Here is a 25697-nt window from a genome sequence, read left to right on the forward strand (position 1 = left end):
AAATTTAATTCGGCTTCTTCCAACAGCATTCTTCAGTCTGTGTTCATGAACATCTTTGATAATGGTTTTGCTGTTGCCAAGTCGAGGTCCAAATTTAAAACTAATGAAGTATATGTGGGAGATATTGCGCAGATCTGTTAAGCTGAAGAGAGTACCAAAATAAACCAAATTTCTGTTAAATTCTGCAGTCTGAGCAGCAGTGCTGACATCGTTACCTGTGTTTTACACTTAGCACAAAATTGCAAGTAGCACTCAAGGAATTATTGCCCACTTAAGTGACCATCCTTACTCAACCGAATAGTAGCGGCTTCGGTCAAGAATACCATCATAACGACCGGGAGAGCGGTGTGCTGACCCCACGCCCCTCCTATCTGCATCCTCCTCTGAGGATGACATGGCGGTCGGGTGGTCCCGGTAGGCCACTCGTAGGCTGACGACTGAGTGCTAAGTGACCATCCTGTCAGATCGGAAATATCACCTCATTTGTTGTCATATTCATGCTCGAGAGTTTCACCTATAATTTACGTACAAAAACAATGAAAAATTAATGTTGATGAATGTACGACTTACAAAACTATGAACTGAAAGTAAAATAAATGACGCTTGGAATCTGTTTGCACATTGCATTTATTAAATGCAGACAGCAGTAATGTTTACAAAGTGTCATTAATTGTACCTGAAAGACCTGTCAAGATGATGTTCATTAAGGATCACTGTCACTTATGTTTGTTTCAAGATGATCATTGGCATCATTGCTTGAGGGCACATGGTATTGATGATAACTTCATCAATTGCCATCTCCATTATTCCATACACTTGCTCCAGCTGGTGCACTTTCTTGCAGTAACTGAAACGAAAGCAGCATTAAGAATATTCTGCAATCTTTCCTTCAACTTGTCAACAGTGATGATGATCTCCTTGAAATTGTGTTTTATTTTAGCCTATGCCAATTCTACTGGATTTAGACTGCAGTTTTATGGCAGTAAATGCACTATTTTGTGAGCTCCGTTCTCATCAATTTTATCCTCAATATGAACTTTCACAGCTGGCTTGTTTTCCTTTATTGTAGATCACAATTCAGCCTTACTCACTGAGTTGTTGCAGTTTATTTTCCCATCTTGCAACCACTCCAACATTGTAATCCTGAAATCATATTTATTAAGCATTCTGTCAAACTTCCTGCTGTGGTATGGCACATTATCCATACAATCACAGAAATGGGTGGAATATTACAACCAACCATATCTGCATCCCCCTCCCCCTGCCCCTTTTATCTACGTCTGCTAGTTTTGCCAAATTCAAGAAGTTCCCAAGTTAGTGGAAATGGTCTCTGGTATGAAACTTCCTGGTAAATAAAAATTGTGTCCCAGATCGGGTTCCCAAGTTCAAGTCTCGGCCTGGAGCACAGTTTTAAATTGTAACGAAGTTTGAAAGCAGCTCACACTCCGCTGTGTGATGAAAATTCATTTAGTTTCTTGCATCTTGGTGCAAGTACTTCTCAAATTTGTCTTCTCATGGAAGTTCTTCTCAAACTTACAGAAATTGTGTGTGTTCAATACTGGTGCGAAAGTATCATTGTCAGAACAATTGGGCCAAAACAAATGTACCGTTGAAACCCCTAAACATACACAATTGGCACCATCAGCCAAGGCACTGCGTAACAAGTCAACAGTCAATTTATTTCACCAGAAAGCAAAGAAGAATGTTTTAATGGTACTGTAAACATTAATGAATTACATTTTTGATAAAAAGTAGTGGGTACTACTCGCAGAAATCAAAGAGTAATTAAAAGACAGTCTCTTGGTGAGATATCACATCCCATTCTTGTTTCCTGTTATCGAATACTTGAATATACAATAGACAAGAGATGTTCAAAATTTGCATATGACATCGTCAAGGTTTTTAATCAAAGTGAAGTTTTCTGATTTTAGTTAACTGAATAGTGTTTCTTGGCAACATTAATATGTACTACTCTAATATTTTTTCTGGTTTTTTCATTATTTTTTGTGTTTACTCACCATTTTTATTCACTAACAATAATGCAACAACAGTGGCAACTGCTCTGGTTTTTAAGAATAACTGCACTTCTTTAACAGGTACTTTTGGTGAGTTACTGAAAAACTTGTTCCAGTGACTTGAAGTAGTAAGCCGAGTAAGTTTTTGTTCTTATTTAAAGATCTCAGCAAGGGCTTGCAGGAGTTACTTGCTAGTGGAAGCAAGCATTTTGTAATACTTTGCATCTAGGGGAAGCTTGACGTTGGCAGCAGTCATAGACAAATGAACATCTTTCAAGCAGTGCTGATTTTCTCAGCTTCTGACAGCACTCATGGCCAAACAGTACTGGGAGTGCGTCAATTAAAACAAGGGTTTTAATTTCATTGACATTGTAGAAGTGATAAGAACAAGTGGTGGACTGCTTGGGAGTGTTTGGTTATAGCTGACATCATAACATCTTGCGAATAGGCTGTCACCAGGTGTCCTGACCCAAGGGATCATTTTGTTCTAAGGAGCCTGAATGAGGAAGGGTCATATCAGTTACTGCTACTCAGCATTGAAAATGTGGCAGGGGACACAGTAAGCAATTATAGATACACACAACACACATCTTCTGGAGGTAATCTAGCACTAGATAGTCAGTTTCGACGTCTCTGCACATGAAGTACCCCAAACAATTCACAGTCTGTGAGACAAGTGATTGTCATTGATAGTTCAGACGGGCAGACAGTAATGTTGCCAAATTTCGTTAGGGCACTTTGCACCCGGTCGCTACTACATGCGTACTCTAGCAGCAAAAAGACAAAAGTGTGACGAACATGCGTGTCATATTTGTACGTGTGAATTTGTTTACAGTTGCTACTTGGTAATATATGAACTCAAAACATTGAAAAGGGTTACTTAGTACCTCATATGCTGAAATATCAAAGTTATTTGTTAAACTTCACAATAGAAATGAAAAATAGTTTTGCAAATTATGGAAGATTCCTGGTTTTTGTTTCTGTTGTTAAATTTAGCATCATTAATTAATTCTACAATGAGTGAGAGAATAATTTATCAGTATGTTACTGTCATCTTTTTTGTTGCCAAAGTTGATATCTTATCTTGAACAATGGAATGATATGGGGCATTATCCATAATGATCATTGACGGACTTGTCAGATTTGTCATAAGTGGTGTCTTGTTTTTAAAACATACACCGTTCATCTCTTACTGGTAATTACCTGTCTTTTTTTAATGAAGCATTAACAAGCAGTTTGTCAAAAACTGTCCGATGTACCTAGATGTAAAACAGTAACTCTTCGTCCCTTTTTGACCAGCACGTCCATGGTCCTATTGGGCATTCCATCACTCCAACCTCTGTGTAATTAATGCCTAGCATTAAACTAAGTTTCATCTATGCACACTATATTTTCAAATTTCACACCCACGATCCTGGGCAGAAATCTGCACTGCCATGCAATTACATATGTCCCTTCCATTAATACTTTGCATCCATTAAACACTGAATAGTTTACACACATGTCTTTCAGCACTGCATGCAATACAAATTTGCTTGCTTTAAAAAGATCGTCTTTCTGAATTAACAAGTAATCTAGATAGCATGGGATGTTTCCTTCTCTTACGATAGCTATATATGTGATGATGATAAATAGTGTCTTTCTTGAAATTGTATAAAGTTATTACTTGCTTTTTTCTGGCGTGTGCAGCCTTGTTGTGGCACCCTACCACAATCTATACTATATTGTTCTTCCCCTATCATTACAGCAGTGTTCTTGTTTATTTTCAATGCTTTTTCTGTCCTCTTAACAACCTGAGGAACAGGAAATAAGGTCTCACCTATTTCCTCTTCTTTCTTAAAGTAGTCCCTCACTGAACACACCGACTTGTGGGCCTGGCTGTGCACTACACATTTCTTTCTCTGTTTCACTTCATGTGTTGGGCTGACACTATGCATCCCACTGATCATTGTTTAAAATGAAACTGAGGAAAATAAAGACTGGAAACAACAAAAAGGAGAAACTATGAACTGAACTGTTTAGACAAATGATGAAATGACAGCACCTGTTGTACATGAGATACTTACTGGTATGTTTCAGAAACGTGTGGCAGGATTGCAGAGCAGCAACATGGCTCATGCTACTTGCTGCAGTGTAGTGTCTTGTTGGCTGGCTACCTGCAGATGCTACTGAGCTGTCAGTACCTAAGACTATATATTATTGATTTCAGTCATAAGTGATACATACATTTCTTTTTAATCTTATAAACTATTTTTGTGTTAGTTATCTCTGAATTATGGAATTTTAGTGCATACCTTGTGCAGAAAAGCAAGGACTTTTGTTGAAGTGATACTTGCCTGCTTTAAAGATACTTATACGCAAACCTGCTAAAATTGCAGTTCTTTATAGTCAACATTTTTAAAGCCTGTTAAATCCAGTCGCCCAGATCACGGTATTTGATAGTCAGCCATTAATGCAACCAACTAAATGAGCAGACAAGACTTCATGAAAAGTAAACAAAAGTAGTATAACAAATGAGAAAAGAACATGCGACAGCTGTGGATGGGTGAATGTGTGTCCTATTATATATATGCAGGTTTGTAGATGCTTTTCCTCATCTTTTATATGTAGTTTCTATTATGCCATTTATTTATTATTTATTTATTTGTCCTGTTCAAATGTGTGTGAACTCCTAAGGGACCAAACTACTAAGGTCATCGGTCCCTAGACCTACACACTAAAAGTAACTTATGCTATGAACCCACACACACACACGCGCACACACACACACACACACACACACACACACACACACACACACACACACACACGTCTGAGGGAGGACTCTAATCTCCAGTGGGAGGGGCCGTGCAATCCGTGACATGGCTCCCCTGACCACATGGCCACTCGGCACAGCAATTGGTCCTATGAATCTAGGACTGTACAGTGTACAAAACATATTGGACCATTCATTAATTACGATACACATTCCTTGATTTTTTATCTTTTTCTCAGACATCATTTTAACAAAAGTAACAAAAGTAAAATCATACAATATTTTCTTACTCATTTTCTTACTCCACACATTTTATAAAAACAGTCTTAATCAGTGAGGCAGTTTTGTTTTTCTAGGTATTCCCTTACTGTATAGAAGCAGTGCTCGACCAAGTAATCCTTTACAGTTAATTTGAACTTGCTTAAGTCGATTATTATTTTTGTGGATTTGGGTAGTGCACTGTACAGTTTGATGCCAGGGTGGAATATGTGTTTCTATAATAGCACTGCGTTTGTCTGTTGTACATGCACATCATATATTTGTCTTGTGTGGTAGCTATGTACAGATTCATTACGGGCGATGCGTGGACTGCCACTGTTTAGTTTTTCTTTAATAATGACTACATTTTCAAGTATATAAATACATGGAAGTGGTAGTATTTTATTTTTCCTAAATAGTGGCTTGCATGATGGTCTTTGACCTACCCCTTCCATTAATCTAATAACCTTTTCCTGCAATGTAAGGGATTTCTGACTAGCTCCACAATTTCCCCAAAACACTACACCATATTTCAATATTGAATGAACATAAGCAAAATAAATGGTCCTGAGATTATCATGTGATATACAGTTTCTTATTACTCTCATTACAAAACATGTTTTGATCAGTTTTTTGTTCACATAGTCCATATGTGGAACCCATTTCGTGTTTTATTGAATCTATATACCAAGAAATTTTGTACTCCTTGTTTTATCAATTTTTTTTTCCCACTTATTTATACAGGAGGATTAGCTGGTGTCCTGCTCTGGGTGGTGAAAATATCCATTGAACAGTTTTTTCCAGATTTATAATCAAACTGTTTGCTTCATCTTCTCTGTGACTGTCTTAATGTTATATTCGAAGTTTTCTTTGCTACTTCCTGTAATTAAGATGCTGGTGTGATTGATATAGCTTACTGTTTATATGTAAATCATTTACATATAGTAGAAACAGAATTGGACCCAATATGGAACCCTAGGGAACTCCATTTTTGACCACTAATAACTCTGACTGATGAGTTATGACTGTCCCATTTACTTTGTGTGTTACCTCTATGAGCTGTTTTCTTTCATGGAGGTATGATTTAATCCAGTTATGTGCTGCTCCCATAATACCCCAGTTCTGAATCTTACCTAGTAATTTATCGCGACTGATGGTATGAAACACTTTTGACAAATCTAGGAATATACTTGAGAAATGTTCCTGCCTATCTACGGCCTGTAGAGTTTCATACACAAAAGAAATGATTGTTGTTTCAGTAGAGTATTATCTCCTAAAACCATGTTGAGATGCCGTTAGTATATTATATTTATTTGTGAAATTTGACAATCTTTTATAAGAGAGTTTCTCTAGAATTTTAGAAAACACATGCAGAAGAGAAACAGGTCTGGTCTATATTTTGACACCTCTTCCTGGCTCCCTTTTTTGTGTAGTGGTTTAATTTTAACAATTTTTAAACACATTGGAAAGCTGCCAGTTGAGAAGGGCAGATTTACGAGATACATCAGTGGTTCAGAAGTTACATCTACACATTTTTTTACAAAATCTAGTATATTATCTATTCCTGATGATTTTTTTGATTTTAGAAGCTTGATTCCTTGCTGTATTTCTTGTGTATTAGTTAGTATGAGAAATATTGTGTTTTTCCATTATCACAATTCAAACTTTATGAAGAGCAAGATTTGACAGATTTAACCACCACCAGCAAACAGTTCCTTGTAACAAAGTTGATATGCTGCTACCTTAAGTGGATAATTATGGAAGCTGAAATGTGTGGCAGTGTGTCTTTCCTTGAAGTATGTTAAACAGGCCGAGCTCTCTATTAGAACTACACAGAAATTTAGGTTTTTTCCTATCAACACTGTGCCAAAATGGGCATTTTTAAGATTATTTCTCAAAAATGGTGACAACAAAATACATTAATGTAGTTATCACTGAATTTTAGCCAACAAACAAAACTTGTCATATATGGGAGCTAGGATGCCGTCACCACTGTTTGCAACAAACGCGCAGATTAATCTTAAGTAAACACATTCCATGCATATTTCAATACAATTAAGGTTCCAAAAAACTGATGTATGGGAAAGTGACTGGATCAAAATGATCCTGAAAATGCTTGGCTGCTTGTACATGTCAAAATGGTCTCACATTCAAACACTTATACATCAACATAAAATTATCAATACGATGAAACTAATTTTATTTCTCTAGACCACATAAAACATAAACACCTTAACACACACAACATAAGCACCTTAATAAATTATTTACATTATGTAAAATGATTAATAAAATGCAGTCAAAAAGGAGACATAATTGTGTCTTTCACAGGAACAAGAAGGAAGATTTATAGTAACAATAGCAGGTGAGAACAACTGCATCAACACACTTTGTGGTCCCTCTTATATCTCCCGTTTCACTGTGACTTTAAATAATGACAACCAGCATACAGGCAGTAAATAGAACACACATTGCTGTTTCAGTTTCAACACACAATTATGGTTGGTACAATCATATTAACACTCACATTGTCATGTACTAACACGGATGCTACAATGTGTAGATCTCAGTAAAAATTTACACCACAGACTTTTTTTTAGGTTTTCTAGCTAGTTATTCCATGCAGACACTTAATAAAAACCAATATAATGTCTACATTCGTGGACTGTGATGAAATTATATTCATCTTATAATGGAAAATGTAATACTGAATGAGGAAAGAACACCACTCATCAAAATTAAGTCATTGTGCAGCATGTTGTCTTCAATTTTCCATAACTATTTTTCAGATTTCTTGAAAAATATTTACATGCAGAACACAAGATGTTCAAATGGTTCAAATGGCTCTGAGCACTATGCGACTTAACTTCTGAGGTCATCAGTCGCCTAGAACTTAGAACTAATTGAACCTAACTAACCTAAGGACATCACACACATCCATGCCCGAGGCAGGATTTGAACCTGTGACCATAGCAGCAGCCCGGTTCCAGACTGTAGCGCCTAGAACCGCACGGACACTCCGGCCGGCACAAGATGTTCAACAGAATTATTTTTTCCCATGAACTTAAAAATCATGTCATTGTATTTACAATACTAAATGTGTGCTGATTTAGAGGGTTGAAGAGTCTTCAATATATGCCTCTGTAAAACACCTACCAGAGACCTTTCACAAAAAATGCCCTGTACCCCTGGAAGAATGTTCCTCTTATATCAGAAATGAGCACCAGACTTTTGAGTCCAGCCCCAAACAGTTCAAATTTGTTGGGAAAGTTTATATTGGCAGACACTCCATTGCAGAGCAAATGTTTTATTAAGTAGCTATTTTAAATAAAGTAAGGACATATGTAAGTAAGTGAAGAGTTTAACACTCAATCATCTGCTTCATAAACGGGTATTCATTTTAACTTTTGCCCCTATTGTACATAAATGTTGACTATATATTGCTGAATGTCTGAACTGCGGGCCAACAAATTTGTGCATTGATTTGAAATGGCCTGCATTATATTTAACGGGGAGGGGGGAAAGAACAGACCAAGTTTCTCCATATGCCAGTAATATTTTAACAGGAAAGCCACTTCACTACTTTTCATAAATATACCTTAAAATGTTGATAGAACTATCAACTGCATTGGACACTAAATAATACTGACTCAACAATCAATTATCCACAAGTTTTTGCTAATAAAATGTACACAGTTAGTTGTTAGTACACGAACTGGTGACTCCAGGATGCAGAGATGATTTGCTGCAGCTAGTGAAAGAGTCCGGCTGAAGTGAGCCCTGAGGATTAATGGAGACAAAATTTGAGGATGGCCCTTCACAGTCTCCAACTTCTGCTTCTGGAGACCTCCTGCCTGAATTTATTGGCTTTGGACAACTGGCTAACTCACTGGAGGTAACGACAGCAGTGCTTGGAAACGTACCATCAGAGGTAACTGCTGCAGCGGAAAGAGTTGAACCTGCAGCCTTGATAGCTGTGGCATGCAGAGATGATCCTTCACACCTAACAGCTGTAGTGTGCAAAGAGGACCGATCAGAGCTGATCGCTGTTGCATGTAAAGACGACTTGTCTGTACTGACAGCTGTGGCATGCAATGATAATCCATTTGATATAATGGCTGTGGCATGCAGTGATGACCCATCAGACACAATTGAAGTGGCGCGCATCAGAGAACCGTCAGAGGAAACTGAAGCAGCAGTCAGCGCAGAACCATCAGATGACATAGTGGCAACCTGAACAGATGAGCCAAAAGTAGAGAGTGTGACATGTAGTGCTGACCTGTTGGCAGGGACTGCAGAGGTATCTTTTTGAGCTAGGCAGTTGGTTGCTTGCTGCACAACAGGTGATCCTGCAGCAGTGCACTTTATGAGAGGCAGTCCAGCTGCACTAGAAGTCTGAGACAGTGGCGGCAAGCAGTTGGATGTGCCAGACCTGTTCGTAACACTCTGGCATAATCTGGATTGTACAGTGGTGTTTCGACGTATTAGAGGTGGACCAGCAGCCGTCGCAGCATCCGGTCGATGTCTGACTGTTGGCCCAGAAGCAGCACGAGCACGCTGAATCACAGGGGTGCCAGTAGCAGCATTTGCCCACTGCACAAGAGGTGAACCAGTGGCAGCATTGGCCCAATGCGCATATGGATACGTGCCTTGTGAAGCTGTGTGGATTGTGATTGGTTGACCAGCAACAAATGACGACCTCTGGGCTGCGTTCATTGCACTGGCTTGCAGAGGCGGCCTGTACAGATATGAAAAAAATTAGTAATTTGCAGTACATTAAATGAAAAACAAAAATAAATTTAAGGCAAAAATGTATGTTTTAACAATCAAACCAAAATACTTAGGTACTGTGTCTGCCACTAGCTTTCATAAATTTGTAAAATATCATTACAATATACTTATTATGCACATCTGTTCATTTATTCATATAACGTTAACACTATGCCGTACGGCAACACCACAGTGGTGTCGTGCACTATATAGCGGTCAACGGCCGGCAACACCACAGTGGTGTCATCTGCATGGTATCACTCAGTGGTCGGAGACAGCACTTTAATATCTTTCGCATGCTGTTGGTGTTTAGTTTAGGTAACAATAAGTTACACATGTCAACAAGTTTTTTGTTTTTATAAGTACTTGTGCCCTTTCATCACGGAGGACGAAAGAGACAAGACTTACGATGAAGGCGCGGACGTCTTGTCCGACGTTCCGGACTACTCGGCTGACTGGGAAGAAGACATTGGATATCAAAAAAATGAAAGTGAAGCAGAATTGTAGGAAGATAGTGAAATACGTCCAAGAAGAATTCGGCGAACACTACAGTTGCCAACTGATTCGGCTGAATCAGACAAAGAAGGCAGTGCACAGTGGTCAGACTTTGATTTACAGAGGACCAATACTAAATTTGAGGGGATCCCCGGGTCCAAACATATTTCCCAAAGATACACAGAGCATCGAGGATATCGTAGAATTATATATATTTGGAATGATCTATTTGAATATATTAGCAACGAAACCAACAATTACTAAAGTCATATTTGCAATAGAAGGAAACTGGATTTAAAAAATGCCAAATTTGTTGACATTCCAGGACCCAAACTAAGAATATGGTTTGGGCTTGCTAACCCTATTGCACTGTAAAAAACGCAAGGATTGATGATTACTGGTCAACAAATCCGTTGATAGACACACTGATATTTTGCAACATGTCTCGCAACCGATTCAGACAAATATTACCATTTTTACATTTTTCTGACAGCAACAATAAACCGAATAATGCCGACTGGCTTGTCAAAGTGCAATTTGTAATTGATTATTTTTCCAAAAAGTTTAAAGAAACTAAGTCAAAACATCTCAACTGATGAAGGAATGATACTGTGCCGTGGACAATTAAATTTTAAAGTTTACAGTCTGTCAAAAATTACGAAATATGGCAAATTCATTCGGATGCTGTGCGATTCGGTTAAGGGATACATTTCCTCATTCAAGATATATTCCAGCGCTGGACAGCCTTTAGCAAAAACAGTGATGGAACTATTGACACCTTCTGATGGAAAGTGGCATCACCTTCGCATGGATAATTATTATAACAGTGTAGAACTTGCAGAGAGGTTACTTGAAAAGAAAATTCGAGTTTGTGGAACTATACGGCAAAATAGAGGATTTCCGGAAAATTAAAGTGCGCAAAAGTCAACGTGTTTGAAGCTTGTCATCAACGGAAAGGTGACAAGCAGCCGGCGACAAGCCAAGTAATCCGAAATAGCACTGCTGGCACCAAGCGAATAAATTTGTATGAGACTTGCGGACAGCAAAGTGTTAAACAAAATGAAAATGTGCCTCTCTCTTGTTAAGATGTGCAACCTGGTGTGCTGTATAAACACCCCGAGTGTCTCTTGTAAGAGCTGTCAGGTGCATTTTCTTTGGTATTTCCTCAAATATTTGCAACTTCAGTTTTGCAATATGTTGCCGGAGTCAGCCCAAACAAATAGCGCTCATCACATCTTTCACACGACACCCAGTGTCAACAGAAAGCACAAGTTTGTTTCCCATTACAACCAAAATTATTTTTAAAGCAGAATTTTATGCACCCATTTGATAGAGAAGTCCCAATTTAGTCTAGTGTCATCAACTGGGACATGAAAACAGAACAATCAGTACTCCGGACATGAAAACAGAACAGTCAGTACTCCAGCAGTGACTGAGCAGCACTGCTGCATGGTGGTTGGTTGGTTTAAAAGAGGGGGGAAGGGACCAAACTACGAGGTCATCGGCCCCTTGTTCCTAATAAAACAATGTGACAAGCATGAAAATAAAACAGACGAGACATATAACACAAAACAGAAAGAAAGGGAGAACCACAAGAACGAAAGAAACAAGCACTAAAAGGAACAAAAGAGGACAAGAAAAAAACACAGAGCCGCTAGAAATAGAAGAGAGTAAAACAAAAAAGCAGATTACAGTGGCTGGCAGACCACGAGAATAAAAAGGAAAAGCCAGCCACTCTGCAACACATTAAAGCCTCCACCCTAAAGGCACTAGGTTGGAGGACACAGAGGCACAAAGGACACGCGCGAAAACTTAGATCAAATGATAAAACCAACCCTCACAAATAAAACATAAAACTAAATCAGCCAATGAGGCGTTGTCAGATAAAATGAGTGGCAATGAGTCCGGTAACCAAGATTTCGTTGCTGGGCAGTCAAAGTGGGACAGTGCACCAGAATATGGGCCTCTGTCAACCGGGTGCCATACCGACACTGCAACGGGTCTTCACGGTGCAAGAGGCAACCGTGGGTAACCCAAGCATGGCCAATGCGGAGCCGGCAGAGGACAACTGATTCCCTGCGAGAGGCGTGCATGGATGACTTCCTCGCATTCGAAGTCTCCTTAATGACACGCAGTTTGTTGTGTGTACTGTTATGCCATTCTGTCGCCCAAAGCTGAAAAACCCTGCAGCCTAAGTCTGAACGCAGGTCAGGTTCAGAGATGCCCATCTACGGAAGCGGTTTCTGTGTAGCCTGTTTGGCCAGCCTGTCGGCAAGTTTGTTGCCTGGGATGCCAACGTGTCCTGGGGTCCACACAAACACCACTAACGATGGGACCAGTCCAGGGCATAGATGGACTCCTGGATGGACAACACCAAAGGATGGCAAGGGTAGCACTGGTCGATAGCTTGTAGGCTGCTCAGGAGTCAGTACACAGAAGAAACGATTCCTCGGGGCATGAACAGATATACTGAAGTGCATGAGATATGGACACCAGCTCTGCAGTGAATATACTGCAGCCATCGGGCAAGGAATGCTGTTCAATATGGCCTCTGTGGACAAAAGCAAAGCCAACATTATGATCAGCGATGGAGCCTTGGGGTAAACCACTTCAGAGCCCCGGAACACTTCAAGAATCGAGAGGAAGTGACAGTGGAGAGCCGCAGGGTTAACAGAGTCCTTAGGGCCACGTGATAGGTCCAGGCGAAGCTTCGGCCTACAGCTACACCACAGAGATGTAAGTGAATAGACCTTGAGGAGAGATGGTGGAGGGAAGGTCTCGAGTTCCGACAGAAGCGATCGGACGTGAAGCACAATCATTCACCCTGACCTGGGCTGCCTATGCGGGAGGTGAACTGCCGTGGTTGGGAAAAGAAGACTGTAATTAGGATGTTCAGGAGAGCTATGAATGTGTGCAACGTAATTGGCGAGCAGTTCTAGATGTCTGATCTCCAATGGAGGTACTCCAGCCTCCACCAGTATGCTGGTCACCGGACTCGTCCTAAAAGCTCCTTGTCACTAGTCGAACTCTGCAATGGTGCAGAGGGTGGAGCAAATGCAATGGTGAGGGCACTGCCGAACCATAAATCAACCTCCCACAGTCAAGGTGGGATTGAACAAGGGCTCTGTAGTGCTGCAGCAGCATGGAGCAATCTGCAACCCAGCAGCTCAGGCAGCGGAGGGCATTGAGATGCTGCCAACACTTCCATTTAATCTGACGAAGATGAGGAGGCCAAGTGAAACGAGTGTCGAAAATCAGAGCTAAGAATTGATATGTCTCCACTACAGTAAGTGGTTCATCATTAAGGTAAAGTGCTGGTTCCAGACGAACGGTACGACACCGACAGAAATGCATTTCAAGCTAGACATACACAAATTAAATTTAGTGAACAATAGTTTGTATGATTTTATAAGTAACAGTGTTTACAGAGGATTTGTGCACTTTATATAGCTTTTTGTCTGTATCTGCAATTTATTTGCCTGTATAGAGTCTGTAACATTCCTTGCAGGAATATCCAGGTGAAGTTATCTATCAAATCCAATGAAACAAGTTACTGGGAAGGATATACAGCATTTTTGTGTAGTCTTCAGATGCATACACTTAGTTACTATAAACAAGACAAGAGTCTTGTATAATTAGTCTATGACATTTAGACAATCAGATATGGCATTAAGGACTGTGTCAATGGAAAAGGTAATGCACATGAGAATGTCCACAATGCTAAACATTTTGTTAGCAGCATATAACAATAACAATAATAATAATAAATAGAAACTTATTTCTGAGATTTTCTTGTGTAATTAATTATGAGCAAAACATGGAAACTGGGCAGCAGGCTTGTTTGTAGTGAAGAGTATGTACCTGATGGTCTTTATTGTGTTCAATTACACATAACAATATGACCTAATGTAATAAGTCCACATAATTACCATTACCACCACCACCACCACCACCACCACCTTCCTGTCTATATTAGCCACAAGATGTATTAGTAACTGGTGGTGTAGGTTTCAAACTTTAATAAAGCAAGATAACTGGTTTACAGGGAAGTCATAATTGGTCATGTTTAGGCACTTTTAGGACTAACAACAGTTGTAAACACGTGCATACCTGTCAAAAGAAAGTTAAAGCTAAATGAGTACAGTATCAGAACGTTCACATAAAATTATTCAGGAGGCAAATCCATGTAAGATTGCCCATTGAAAATTGAAATGTGAACAAGTAATGTTCAAAATTCGAGAAAACCACATGCACTTAAAAATTCAGCTCCAGTAGTAACTGTTCCTTTTAGGATTCACCCAAATCATTTAATAGCATATTTTTCCATCGCATCAAAAATATCTTGTCCTACTTCTAAACTTTGTAATTACAGAAATATGACCAATCAAAAATGTTGTTGCAATATAATTCAAATTATACAACAAAACTTTTTCAAAATCTATTTTTATTATTTTACAGGTTTAAAGTTTCTGTACCCAAAAATGTTTCCTTTTACTACATAACATGTTCGTTAATGAAATGCCTCAAATGTAAAACAAGTTTCTCGGAATTTCTTGGGGAGCTTTACACGAAAATAAGAAGAAAAGTGTTTGGCTAAAAATGTGCAGAAAACAGAACCTCATATTAACGCTATTTTGTGAATCTATATCAATAATTTGAAAGACTTTCTTGCCGTACATGCGTGCATTACATATTCCCATCTTTAATTTTCTTATTACTATAATATGTGATTGCTCTACATTTCACATTTTATACGAAACATTTTTTGGCATATTACTTTGTTTGTGTTAAATAGAGGATGACAGCAGCAGAGACAGTCAGAAACATTTGTTACATGTGTGGGGATAATGCCATTGGACAGAACAGCACAAGAAAATGGATCCCTCATTTTGAGGAGGATTATTACATTCAGGAAGATCTTAAAGGATTTATGGAGAACATTTACACGCATTAATCCATGCCAGTGTACTCAAGAACTGGCAAACGTGATGAACTGTGATCATTCCACCTTCAATAACATTTGGATGCAAAGGGGAAAGGATAAAATTAAAAAAAAAAAAAATTGGTGTGTTTATGCTAACATATGGAAAAGAAAGGAATGGTTGAGCCAAAATAAAGCAAGAACTCCCCATAGGAAGACCTGCATGCATCTACAAAAGAATGTTATGCATCTGGTGGAACAGTGACAGTGTGGTGTACTATGAATTGATTCCCCAAGGTGTAACCATCACTGCTGACATTTATTGTCAACAACTTAGACGTCTTGCAGATGCAATACAAAAACAACGAGCAGGAAGACTGCATGAAATGATGTTACTCCATGATAACTCATACCCATCCGCATTCTGCTCGACTGACAAAAAACACTACATAAGAGCTGGGTTTTTTTTTTTTTTTTTGTTTGTGGTTTTAGGGCGCAAAACTGCTATGGTCATTAGCGCCCGGTCCGTGACTGAGGAAATAATAAAAACTGAAAATGGAAAACAGCAAAATAGGGAACGAAACTCAAATAATTGGAGACACTAAAAGCAGAAACAAGGCTTAAAAGTCCACTACAGAGAGGGGTTGATGGTCCCCGATAAAACTTCAAATGACTGACGTCATTTCGCTGTCACTAATAAACTGGAGAATGCGGTCGGCTGAGCGCGTGTCATCTGCTAAAATCGACGATAGATCAGGCGATAGCTGGAGACGGGAGCGTAACGGATTAAAATAGGGGCATTCAATTAAAAGGTGTCTTACCGTCCACAGCTGAGAGCAGTGGGGACAGAATGGGGGAGGATCACCGCTTAAAAGATGTCGATGGCTAAAAAGACAGTGCCCTATCCGGAGTCTAGCTAAAATCACCTCCTCCCGACGACGCGTTCGGGAGGAAGAGGTCCAAGCGCAAGGAAGGGCTTTCACTTCCCGCAATTTATTTCGGGGAAGTGTTGACCAATGTTCAAGCCATAAGTGAGCAACTTTGCGACATAAACCGCTCTGTAGATCGGTGAAGGGAAGCGACTGAATAGCTGGCCGAGGAAGAGAGACTGCAGCCTTGGCCGCTATATCGGCCGCCTCATTCCCACAGATACCAGCGTGTCCCGGGAGCCAGAGGAACGCCACCGAGACGCCCCCCAGGTGGAGCGAGCGCAGACAGTCCTGAATCCGGTGGACCAGAGGGTGCACAGGATAAAGAGCTTGGAGACTGAGGAGAGAGCTGAGAGAATCCGAGCAGATTACGTACTGTATACACTGATGGCGGCGGATGTAGTGGACAGCCTGGAGAACAGCGAAAAGCTCCGCAGTATAAACCGAACACTGGTCGGGAAGCCGAAAGTGATTAGGGGCGTCGCCAACAATATAGGCACTCCCTACACCCAACGATGTTTTCGAGCCGTCGGTGTAAATAAAGGTGGCGTCCGTCATTTGTGCACATAGAGCAGCAAATGCCCGACGATAAACAAGTGAAGGTGTACCTTCCTTGGGAAATTGACAAAGATCACGGAGCAGACACATCCGGGGACGGAGCCAAGGCGGTGCTGTACCCCAAGTTGTCAAGAAGGTTTTAGGAAAGTGGAAGGAAAGAGAATGGAGCAGTTGACGGAAGCGGACTCCCGGGGGTAGTAGGGAGGAGGAGCGGCCTGCATACCCTACATCAAAGGAGGCGTCGAAAAAGGGTCATGGGCTGGATTAGCAGGCATGAAAGACAGATGGCTAGCATAACGGCTCAGAAGGACCGCTCGCCGATTGGACAGCGGAGGTTCAGCAGTCTCAGCATAAAGGCTTTCCACAGGGCTAGTGTAAAAAGCTCCAGACGCTAAACGTAATCCACGGTGGTGGATAGAGTCGAGACGCCGAAGAATAGACGGCCGAGCAGAGGAGTAGACTATGCTTCCATAGTCCAATTTCGAGCGCACTAAGGCGCGATAGAGGCGGAGAAGGACCACTCGGTCCGCTCCCCAGGAGGTACCATTCAGGACACGGAGGGTGTTGAGCGTTCGCAGACAGCGAGCCGAAAGATAGGAAACGTGGGAGGACCAGCACAGTTTTCTGTCAAACATAAGACCCAAGAATTTAGTGACGTCTGAAAACGGAAGGTTGACAGGACCTAGATGTAAGGAGGGCGGAAGAAACTCCTTACGTCGCCAAAAATTAATACAAACGGTCTTACTGGGAGAAAAACGGAAGCCGGTTTCGAGGCTCCAAGAGTGGAGGCGATCGAGACATCCTTGAAGACGGCGTTCAAGAAGGCTGGTCCGTTGAGAGCTGTAGTAGATCGCAAAATCGTCCACAAAGAGGGAGCCCGAGACGTCAGGAAGGAGACAATCCATAATTGGATTTATAGCGATGGCAAACAGTACAACACTCAGCACGGAGCCCTGGGGTACCCCGTTTTCTTGAGAGAAAGTACGGGAGAGAGTAGTGTTCACCCGCACCCTAAATGTTCGCTCTGCCATAAATTCGCGAAGAAAAAGGGGCAGCCGGCCTCGAAAGCCCCAAGAGAACAGTGTGCGGAGGATGCCTGTCCTCCAACAGGTATCGTATGCTCTCTCCAGATCAAAAAATATTGCTACCGTTTGGCGTTTCCGGAGAAAATTGTTCATGATATAAGTGGAGAGAGCAACAAGATGGTCAACTGCAGAGCGATGCTTTCGGAATCCGCATTGGGCAGGTGTTAAAAGACTGCGGGATTCCAGCCACCACGCTAAACGGTAATTCACCATACGCTCCAAAACCTTACAGACACTACTCGTGAGAGAAATGGGGCGATAGCTAGAGGGGAGATGTTTGTCCTTTCCAGGTTTCGGAATGGGAACGACGATAGCTTCCCGCCATCGTCTGGGAAAGGTACTGTCGGTCCAAATTCGATTATAAAGGCGAAGGAGGTAACGCAGACTATGGGTTGATAAATGCAGCAACATTTGGACATGGATACCATCCGATCCAGGGGCGGAGGAGCGAGAAGAAGAGAGGGCATGTTGGAGTTCCCGCATGGAGAAAACAGTATTGTAGCTTTCGCGATTTTGAGAGGAGAAAGCAAGAGGTCGCACTTCCGCTGCACGTTTCTTCGGGAGAAACGCTGGCGAGTAATGTGAAGAGCTCGAAATCTCAGCAAAGTGCTGACCCAATGAGTTAGAAATTGCGACGGGGTCCACTAAGGTATCATGCGCGACAGTGAGCCCAGAGACCGGGGAGAAACTAGGCGCGCCTGAGAACCGTCGAAGCCGACTCCAAACTTCCGAGGAGGGAGTGAAGGTGTTAAAGGAGCTAATAAAGAATTGCCAGCTTGCCTTCTTGCTATCGCGGATGACGCGACGGCATCGCGCACGGAGTTGCTTATAGCGGATACAGTTTGCCAAAGTAGGATGGTGACGGAAAATGTGAAGAGCACGTCGCCGCTCACGGATTGCGTCATGGCATGCCTCGGTCCACCAAGGAACTGGGGGGCGCCGGGGCAATTCGGAAGTGCGTGGTATTGAACGTTCCGCAGCTGTAAGAATAACGTCGGTAAAATGTGTGACCTCATCGTCGACGCTGGGAAAGCGACGGTCATCGAATGTCGCTAGAGACGAAAAAAGTGTCCAATCGGCTTGGGCAAACTTCCAGCGTCGCGGGCGCATATATGGCAGTTGAGGCTGCAGCCTAAGGACACATGGAAAGTGGTCACTCGAGTGTGTATCATCAAGGGCGAACCATTCGAAGCGCCGAGCAAGCGGAACAGTACCGATCGCAAGGTCCAAATGAGATAAATTTGTCGTGGAGGCAGACAAAAACGTGGGGACCCCAGTGTTGAGGCAAACTAGATCCGCTTGGTGGAAGACGTCTAGCAATAGGGAGCCACGTGGACAAGGATGTGGAGATCCCCAAAGCGGGTGGTGGGCATTGAAGTCCCCAACCAGCAAATAGGGGGGTGGAAGCTGACCAAGAAGATGAAGGAGATCAGCTCGTGCCATCGGTGTGGATGATGGAATGTATACAGTACAAAGAGAGAACGTGTATCCAGAAAGGGAAAGACGGAGGACGGCGACAGCTTGGAAGGAACTGTCTAAGGGGATTGGATGATAATGGAGAGTATCATGGAGAAGAATCATGAGTCCTCCATGGGCTGGAGTGCCTTCCACAGAGGGGAGGTCATATCGGACGGACTGAAAATGAGGGAGAACAAAGCGGTCATTAGGACGCAGCTTTGTTTCCTGAAGACAGAAGATGACCGGCGAGTAGGATCGTAAGAGGATCGACAATTCATCCCGATTGGCTCGAATGCCGCGGATATTCCAGTGGATAATGGACATAGGGTGAACAGAAAATGGAGGAATGTGACCAAGGGTGCTGTCAACTCAACGACTGCTCAGAGCTTGCGACCGGCAGCATGGAATGGCATTCAGCCGAAGGCAGAAGATCCTGATCCATAGGTTGGTCAGGAGCAGCTCCTGCCACCAGCGATCGGCCGGTTGACCGGCCACCAGCAGTGCGCCTCGGCGACACAGAAGACGGCCGCGGGCGATTTCCGCCAGGTGGCGCTGTGGATGGGACACGCCTTGGCGGAGAAGGAGAGGAACTGGGTTTCTTTGTAGCCTTCTTGGAAGTATGAGGTTTAGAGGAAGGAGGAACCGATGGTGGTGAAGTTGCCGTACGTAAAAACTCTTCACGAGTATGCTCTTTCTTCGAAGACTTGGTGTCTGACTTTTGGGCTCGAGATTTAGCAGAACCCGACGAAGGGTGAGCCAAAGAGTGGGCAGGCGAAAGTGGTGAAGTTGAACGGGCGATCTTTGCGCTGGCCGATCGGACGACCGTGGCACTAAAGGTGAGGTCGCATGTCTGCGTGGCCGCCTCCTTTGTTGGCCGAGGAGAAGCAAGGACAGTGCTGTATTTGCCTGTCTGAGGCACGGTGGGCTGTCGACTGGCGAATAATTTCCGAGCAGCAAAGGTCGACACCTTTTCCTTCACTCTTATTTCCTGGATGAGCTTTTCGTCCTTAAAAACTGGGCAATCTCTAGAGGAAGCAGCGTGGTCACCCATACAGTTGATGCAGCGAGGGGATGGAGGTGGACAAGCACCCTCATGGGCATCCCTGCCACACGTAAAACATTTGGCCGGATTAGAACAGGACTGGCTGGTGTGATTGAATCGCTGGCACCGATAGCAACGCGTAGGGTTTGGGACGTAAGGACGAAAGGATATTATCTCATAGCCTGCTTTGATTTTCGATGGGAGTTGCACTTTGTCAAATGTCAAAAAGACAGTGCGGGTTGGAATGATCTTCGTGTCAACCCTTTTCATAACCCTATGAACAGCCGTTACGCCCTGGTCTGACAGGTAGTGCTGAATTTCTTCGTCAGACAGTCCATCGAGGGAGCGTGTATAAACTACTCCACGCGAGGAATTTAAGGTACGGTGCGGTTCCACCCGGACAGGGAAAGTGTGTAGTAGTGAGGTACGCAGCAATTTTTGTGCCTGGAGGGCACTGTGTGTTTCTAACAACAGGGTGCCATTCCGTAATCTGGAACAAGACTTTACAGGACCAGCAATTGCGTCGACACCTTTCTGAATAATGAAAGGGTTGACTGTGGAGAAGTCGTGACCTTCGTCAGACCGAGAAACAACAAGGAACTGTGGCAACGATGGAAGAACTGACTGTGGTTGAGACTCAGTGAACTTACGTTTGTGAGCAGACATAGTGGAAGGTGAGGAAACCATTGCGGAAGAATCCCCCATGATTACCGGCGTCTCCGATGGCGCGCTCCTCCCTTGTGGGGGCCCTCTCTGAGGGCACTCCCGCCTTAGGTGATTGTTCACACCTCAGGTCACACCTCCCGACAAACGGACGGAGGGACCAATCGGCACTTTCGGAAGGTATCAGCTCGGGTAATCACCCCTCCCTGGGCCTGGCCGTTACCAGGGGGTACGTACGTGTCCTACCTGTCTACCCGGGGCGGGGAATTATGCGTTACCCCGTCACCGGCTACGCATGGAAGTGCGTGGGTCGGCCTTCAGACACGCACAGGGAGGAAGAAAGTGAAAGGGAAAGGGAAAGGAAAAAAGAGGTCTCAAACGCCGCAGCGGAGAAAAGGGTAGAGAGAAGAGGTAAGGAAAAGAAAAGGACAAAGGAAGAACGAAGACTTACAAGTAAGGAAGGCGAAGAATGTGGTACATTTACAAGCGTCCGTCTCCGGACGTAGGCACAAACCATCCCCCCAGAGGGGGAGAAAAGGAAGGAAAGAGCCAGAGGTGAGGGGGGGGGGGCGAAGATGGGGGATGGGGAAGGATGCGGAAAGGGAAGGTATGCAGCCCGGAAAGGAAGGAAGGCCACATCAGCTCGGGGTCCCGTGCTCGCTACGCACGTATCCACAAAAGAGTTGTGGATCCCCTGGGGGGAAGAGCTGGGTTGGGAGGTCATTTTGCACCCACCACATTTACCTGACCTTGTGTCCTAAGATTTTTACCTTCTCCCCCCTCTATTAAACAACCCACATGAAAGTGTACTCCGTACATGTCTCAAGTTCCTCACCTGAAAACTTGCGGAATCAAAACCCCTTACCCCAGTGTTGGCAGGCTGTTGTAAATAGTGAAGAAAACTATATTACTGACGACTGAAGTCTCTGTTGTGTTTATTAAACTTACGAAAAATGCTATGAGCTTATCACCAACCCAATGATAATCATTCATCCTGTTCCATTTGTGTATGGAGTGCAGAAAGAATGACTGCTTAAAAGCCTCATTGGGTGTTGTAATTAGTCTAATCTCCTCTCCAGAGTCGCTGTGGGAGCAATCTGAGAGTGGCTGCAATATATTCATAGATTCCTCACTTAATACTAGTTCTCAAAACTTTGTGAGTAGGCTTTTGTGGTAAGTTAATGACTATCCTTCGAGTATATGACAGTTCAGTTCTTATGTATTTCCATGGCACCCCTGAGTTGCGCCAAACAGATCTGTGCGCATTCATGCTGCATTTCTTTGTAGAAGTTTAATATCCCCTATTAGTCCTATTTGGTATGAGTCCCACACACTTGAGCAATATTCCGAGATGGAATGAGTATTTTGTAAGCAGTCTTCTTTATAGACTGACTGCACTTTTCCAGTATCCTACCAATTAAATGAAGTCTGTCATTGGCTTTACCTATCAGAAGATGGTTTGAAGTTTTCCTCCTTGGCTGTTTTCACAAGTATTCAAATTATTATACCTTGCAGGACTGGACATTTTTGGCCGTACAGGCCATTTTCAAGTGCAGTAGGTGTCAATGTGTTGGGTAATTATCCCATTAATAAACAGTGATACGGCCAATCTGAAAGCAAGCACGTAACGTGCAAGCATCAGAATTAAAACCAGAAATCTTACTGCATGCAATAACAGTCATCGTTATAACTAATGCCATGTTATAGGACACCTTAGGTGCTTGCTTTTGTTTAACAAGTGTATGGAGTGTGGGAAGAATGACAGCTTAAAAGCCTCAGGGAGTATTTGACAACAAAAGTGAGCACATACAGTGTCCCATAACATGACAATAATTACGAGGGTAATTTAATAATTAGAGAGACAAATTGGCCTGGAGAAAAAAGCATTTATTTTTCCAAAACAATACTACTTCTACTTTTCAACATAATCCCCTTGAACATTTATGCACTTGTTCCAACAACAAGCTTTTTTATTCCAGCTGTAAAGAACTCTTGATCTTAATGTTTGAACCAATTTCCCACAAAATTTTTCACGTGCTCATTGTCCTGGAACCTCTTCCCATGTAATGCCTCCTTCAGTGCACCAAACAAATGGAGATCACTAGGTGCTAAACCAGGACTTAAAGGGGGATGAGGCAGTACTTCCCAGCCCATTTTGTTGATAGTTTCACAGGTTAGTTGAGCAATATGAAGACGTGTTGTCTTGCTGGAGAATCACACCTCTCCTCTTGGATCCACGTTGTCTCTCTCTCGTGGCTGGCTTCACCACATTTAAAATCAAATCCGAGTGGTATTGGCTGTTCATTGTACACTGCTCTTCGAGATAATCACAAAAAACTGGACCTTCAGCATCCCAAAACATTGTTAACATGAAGTTCCCTGCTGATGCTTGGGTTTTAAATTTTTTCTTGGCAGGTGAGTTGGTGTGCTTCCACTCCATGCTTTGTCTTTTTGGTTCTGGCTCTTAGTAGTGAACTCAAGTTTCATCACAAGTTAAAATTTTGTTGAGAAAGTGTTCACCTCCTCTTGCACAAAGTTCCTTTAGCTCTGTGCACTCTCTCAACCTTGTTTCGTTGTGTAGCTGCATCAATTCCTTTGGGACCCATCATGCAAATGTTTTGTGGTACTTCAGCTTGTTACAGATAATGTTATGAACTGTACCATTACTAACTTGAACCTCATCAACTATCATTTCCAAAGTCACACAGCAGTCGGCAGGAATCATGCCTTCAAATCAACTTTCAAGTGAGGAAGTTGAAACTACAACTGGTCAGCCAGAACATTGTTTGTTAGTCACTGAGTTGCGACTATTTTTGAACTGCTCTACCCACTTGTAAAAATTTGCAAGATTCATACAACCTTCACCAAAAACTTTAGACATTCTACAGTATATATTCACTGGTTTCTCACCATCAACAAGTAAAAACCGAATAACAGAACATTGTTCAGCTAATGTGGACGTTTCAAGCGAACGCGCCATCTTGAAATGTATTTTTGAGGTTATAAACAAAACAATGTTGATACATCAGCCGATCAGCCATCATCCCAGTGATGCTAAATTAAAGCCATAAAAGTACCAAACTTGCCCTACAAACAGTTTTTTCCCCAGACCAATGTGTGTCTCTAATTATTGAATGACCCTTGTATAAATATTACTATTACTGCATGCAGTATGCTTTCTGGTTTCAATCCTGATGCTTGCATGTTATGTGCTCACTTTTAGGTCGGCTATATCGCCGTTCATAAACAGGATAATTATACAACACATTGACACATACTACACTTAAAAAATGGCTTGTAAGGATAATCATGCAAGGTATAATGAACTGAAGACTTGTGAAATATAGCTATGGTGGAAAACTTCCAAATGTCCTTTAACAAATATGTGGCTGCACGATTCATTATATCTTAGATTGCATATCATACATATTGCCTTTTTTTGTATTTCTGAAGATAGCTCTGATGTAGGATGAGTTCCCCAAAATATGGTTACATACAGTAATATGGAGTGACAGTAAGAATAATATACTTGTATAAGAACTATTTTGGTGACTCAGTCATTAAGTACTCTTAGAATATAATACACAGTTGACAACTTATTTGAGATATAATTGACACGAGTATGCCATTTAAGATTTTCACCAAGCCATATACCAAGAAATTTAACAGAGCTCACATTGGACAGCTCTTGGTTGTTAAGGAGCGTGATGGAAATTTTGCATTTTTGAGAGGCTGAAGCTAATCTGAGGTTTTTTTTTTGCACATTAACACTGAGATTCTTCTCACTGAACCATCTGCTTTTTGATGACAAGTGGTTTAATCTTTTGGTCATGGTCAGCTTTGTCTGTACCTTTTACAGATTACTTTTGTGATCAGCAAAAAGTGTAGTATGCCCTGAAGTAAGTTTCGTGTTTATATCATAAATACATAGCAGAAACGGTATGGGCCCTAGGATTGAGCCTTATGGTACACCATACATAACAGGACTGCACAGTACACTGATGAACAGCAGTATCCTTTCTATAAATCTCAACCTTCTGTACACTGTTTGACACGTATGATTTCAACTGTCAATTTGCAGTTCCTCTTAAACATTTACTAGATCACCTTCAAAGGAGTATGGTGTGGTCAACAGCAGCAAAAGCTTTATATAGATGTAAAAAAACAAACCAGTAGTAATTTCCTTATTATCTAATGGTTTTAATTTAGTATTGAGACACATATATACTGCTGTGGTTTCTGATAATAAAATATTCCAATCTGACGGGAAACAATTTCTCAAATATTTTTGAAAATGTGCTGAGTTGTGCAGCTGACCTGTAATTACCTACATCATTTTCAGGTCCCTTTTTGTGGAGTGGGATAACTTAAGCAACCTTTAGGTGGCCAGGGAAAACTCTATTCTAACGGATGCATTAGTTGTACGAGTTAGCTATTCTACATTGCATTCCCCACATATCTTTACGATTAAATCTAGTAGGTTTTCACTGCCACTGGAGTATTTACTTTTTAGTCTCTTTCTACCTGTGAGCACTTCAGTTTTTCAGGCTCTGAGTAGCAACATTGATGCTTTCATGGGTTCCGCATGTGTTGGGTGTTTAGTACTTGCTCTATGACATTTTTACTTTATCAGGGTCAGTTGTCATTGAAAACATTTACTATTTTTTTTCTGGTTCTGATGTCAACTCATCATGCAGATTTAATTTTAAAGCTTTCTTTATAGCATGCTGTTTGTTGTTAGTTTCATT

At 42.0% G+C, this 25697-nt stretch overlaps 1 protein-coding gene across 1 annotated transcript in view; it reads right to left on the reverse strand.

Annotated features, from left to right (window-relative positions):
- Positions 1 to 7211: 7211 nt before the first annotated feature.
- Positions 7212 to 25697, reverse strand: part of LOC126248299 (uncharacterized) — an 80995-nt gene continuing 62509 nt past the window's right edge. Inside the window, exon 3 of the mRNA XM_049949165.1 lies at positions 7212 to 9766. Coding sequence (XP_049805122.1) covers positions 8725 to 9766 — 1042 coding nt within the window. The 3' untranslated portion in view covers positions 7212 to 8724. The remainder of the gene's footprint in view (positions 9767 to 25697) is intronic.

The sequence above is a fragment of the Schistocerca nitens genome, chromosome 3 (assembly GCF_023898315.1).
Source record: "Schistocerca nitens isolate TAMUIC-IGC-003100 chromosome 3, iqSchNite1.1, whole genome shotgun sequence".
Classification (NCBI taxonomy): Eukaryota; Metazoa; Arthropoda; class Insecta; order Orthoptera; family Acrididae; genus Schistocerca; species Schistocerca nitens.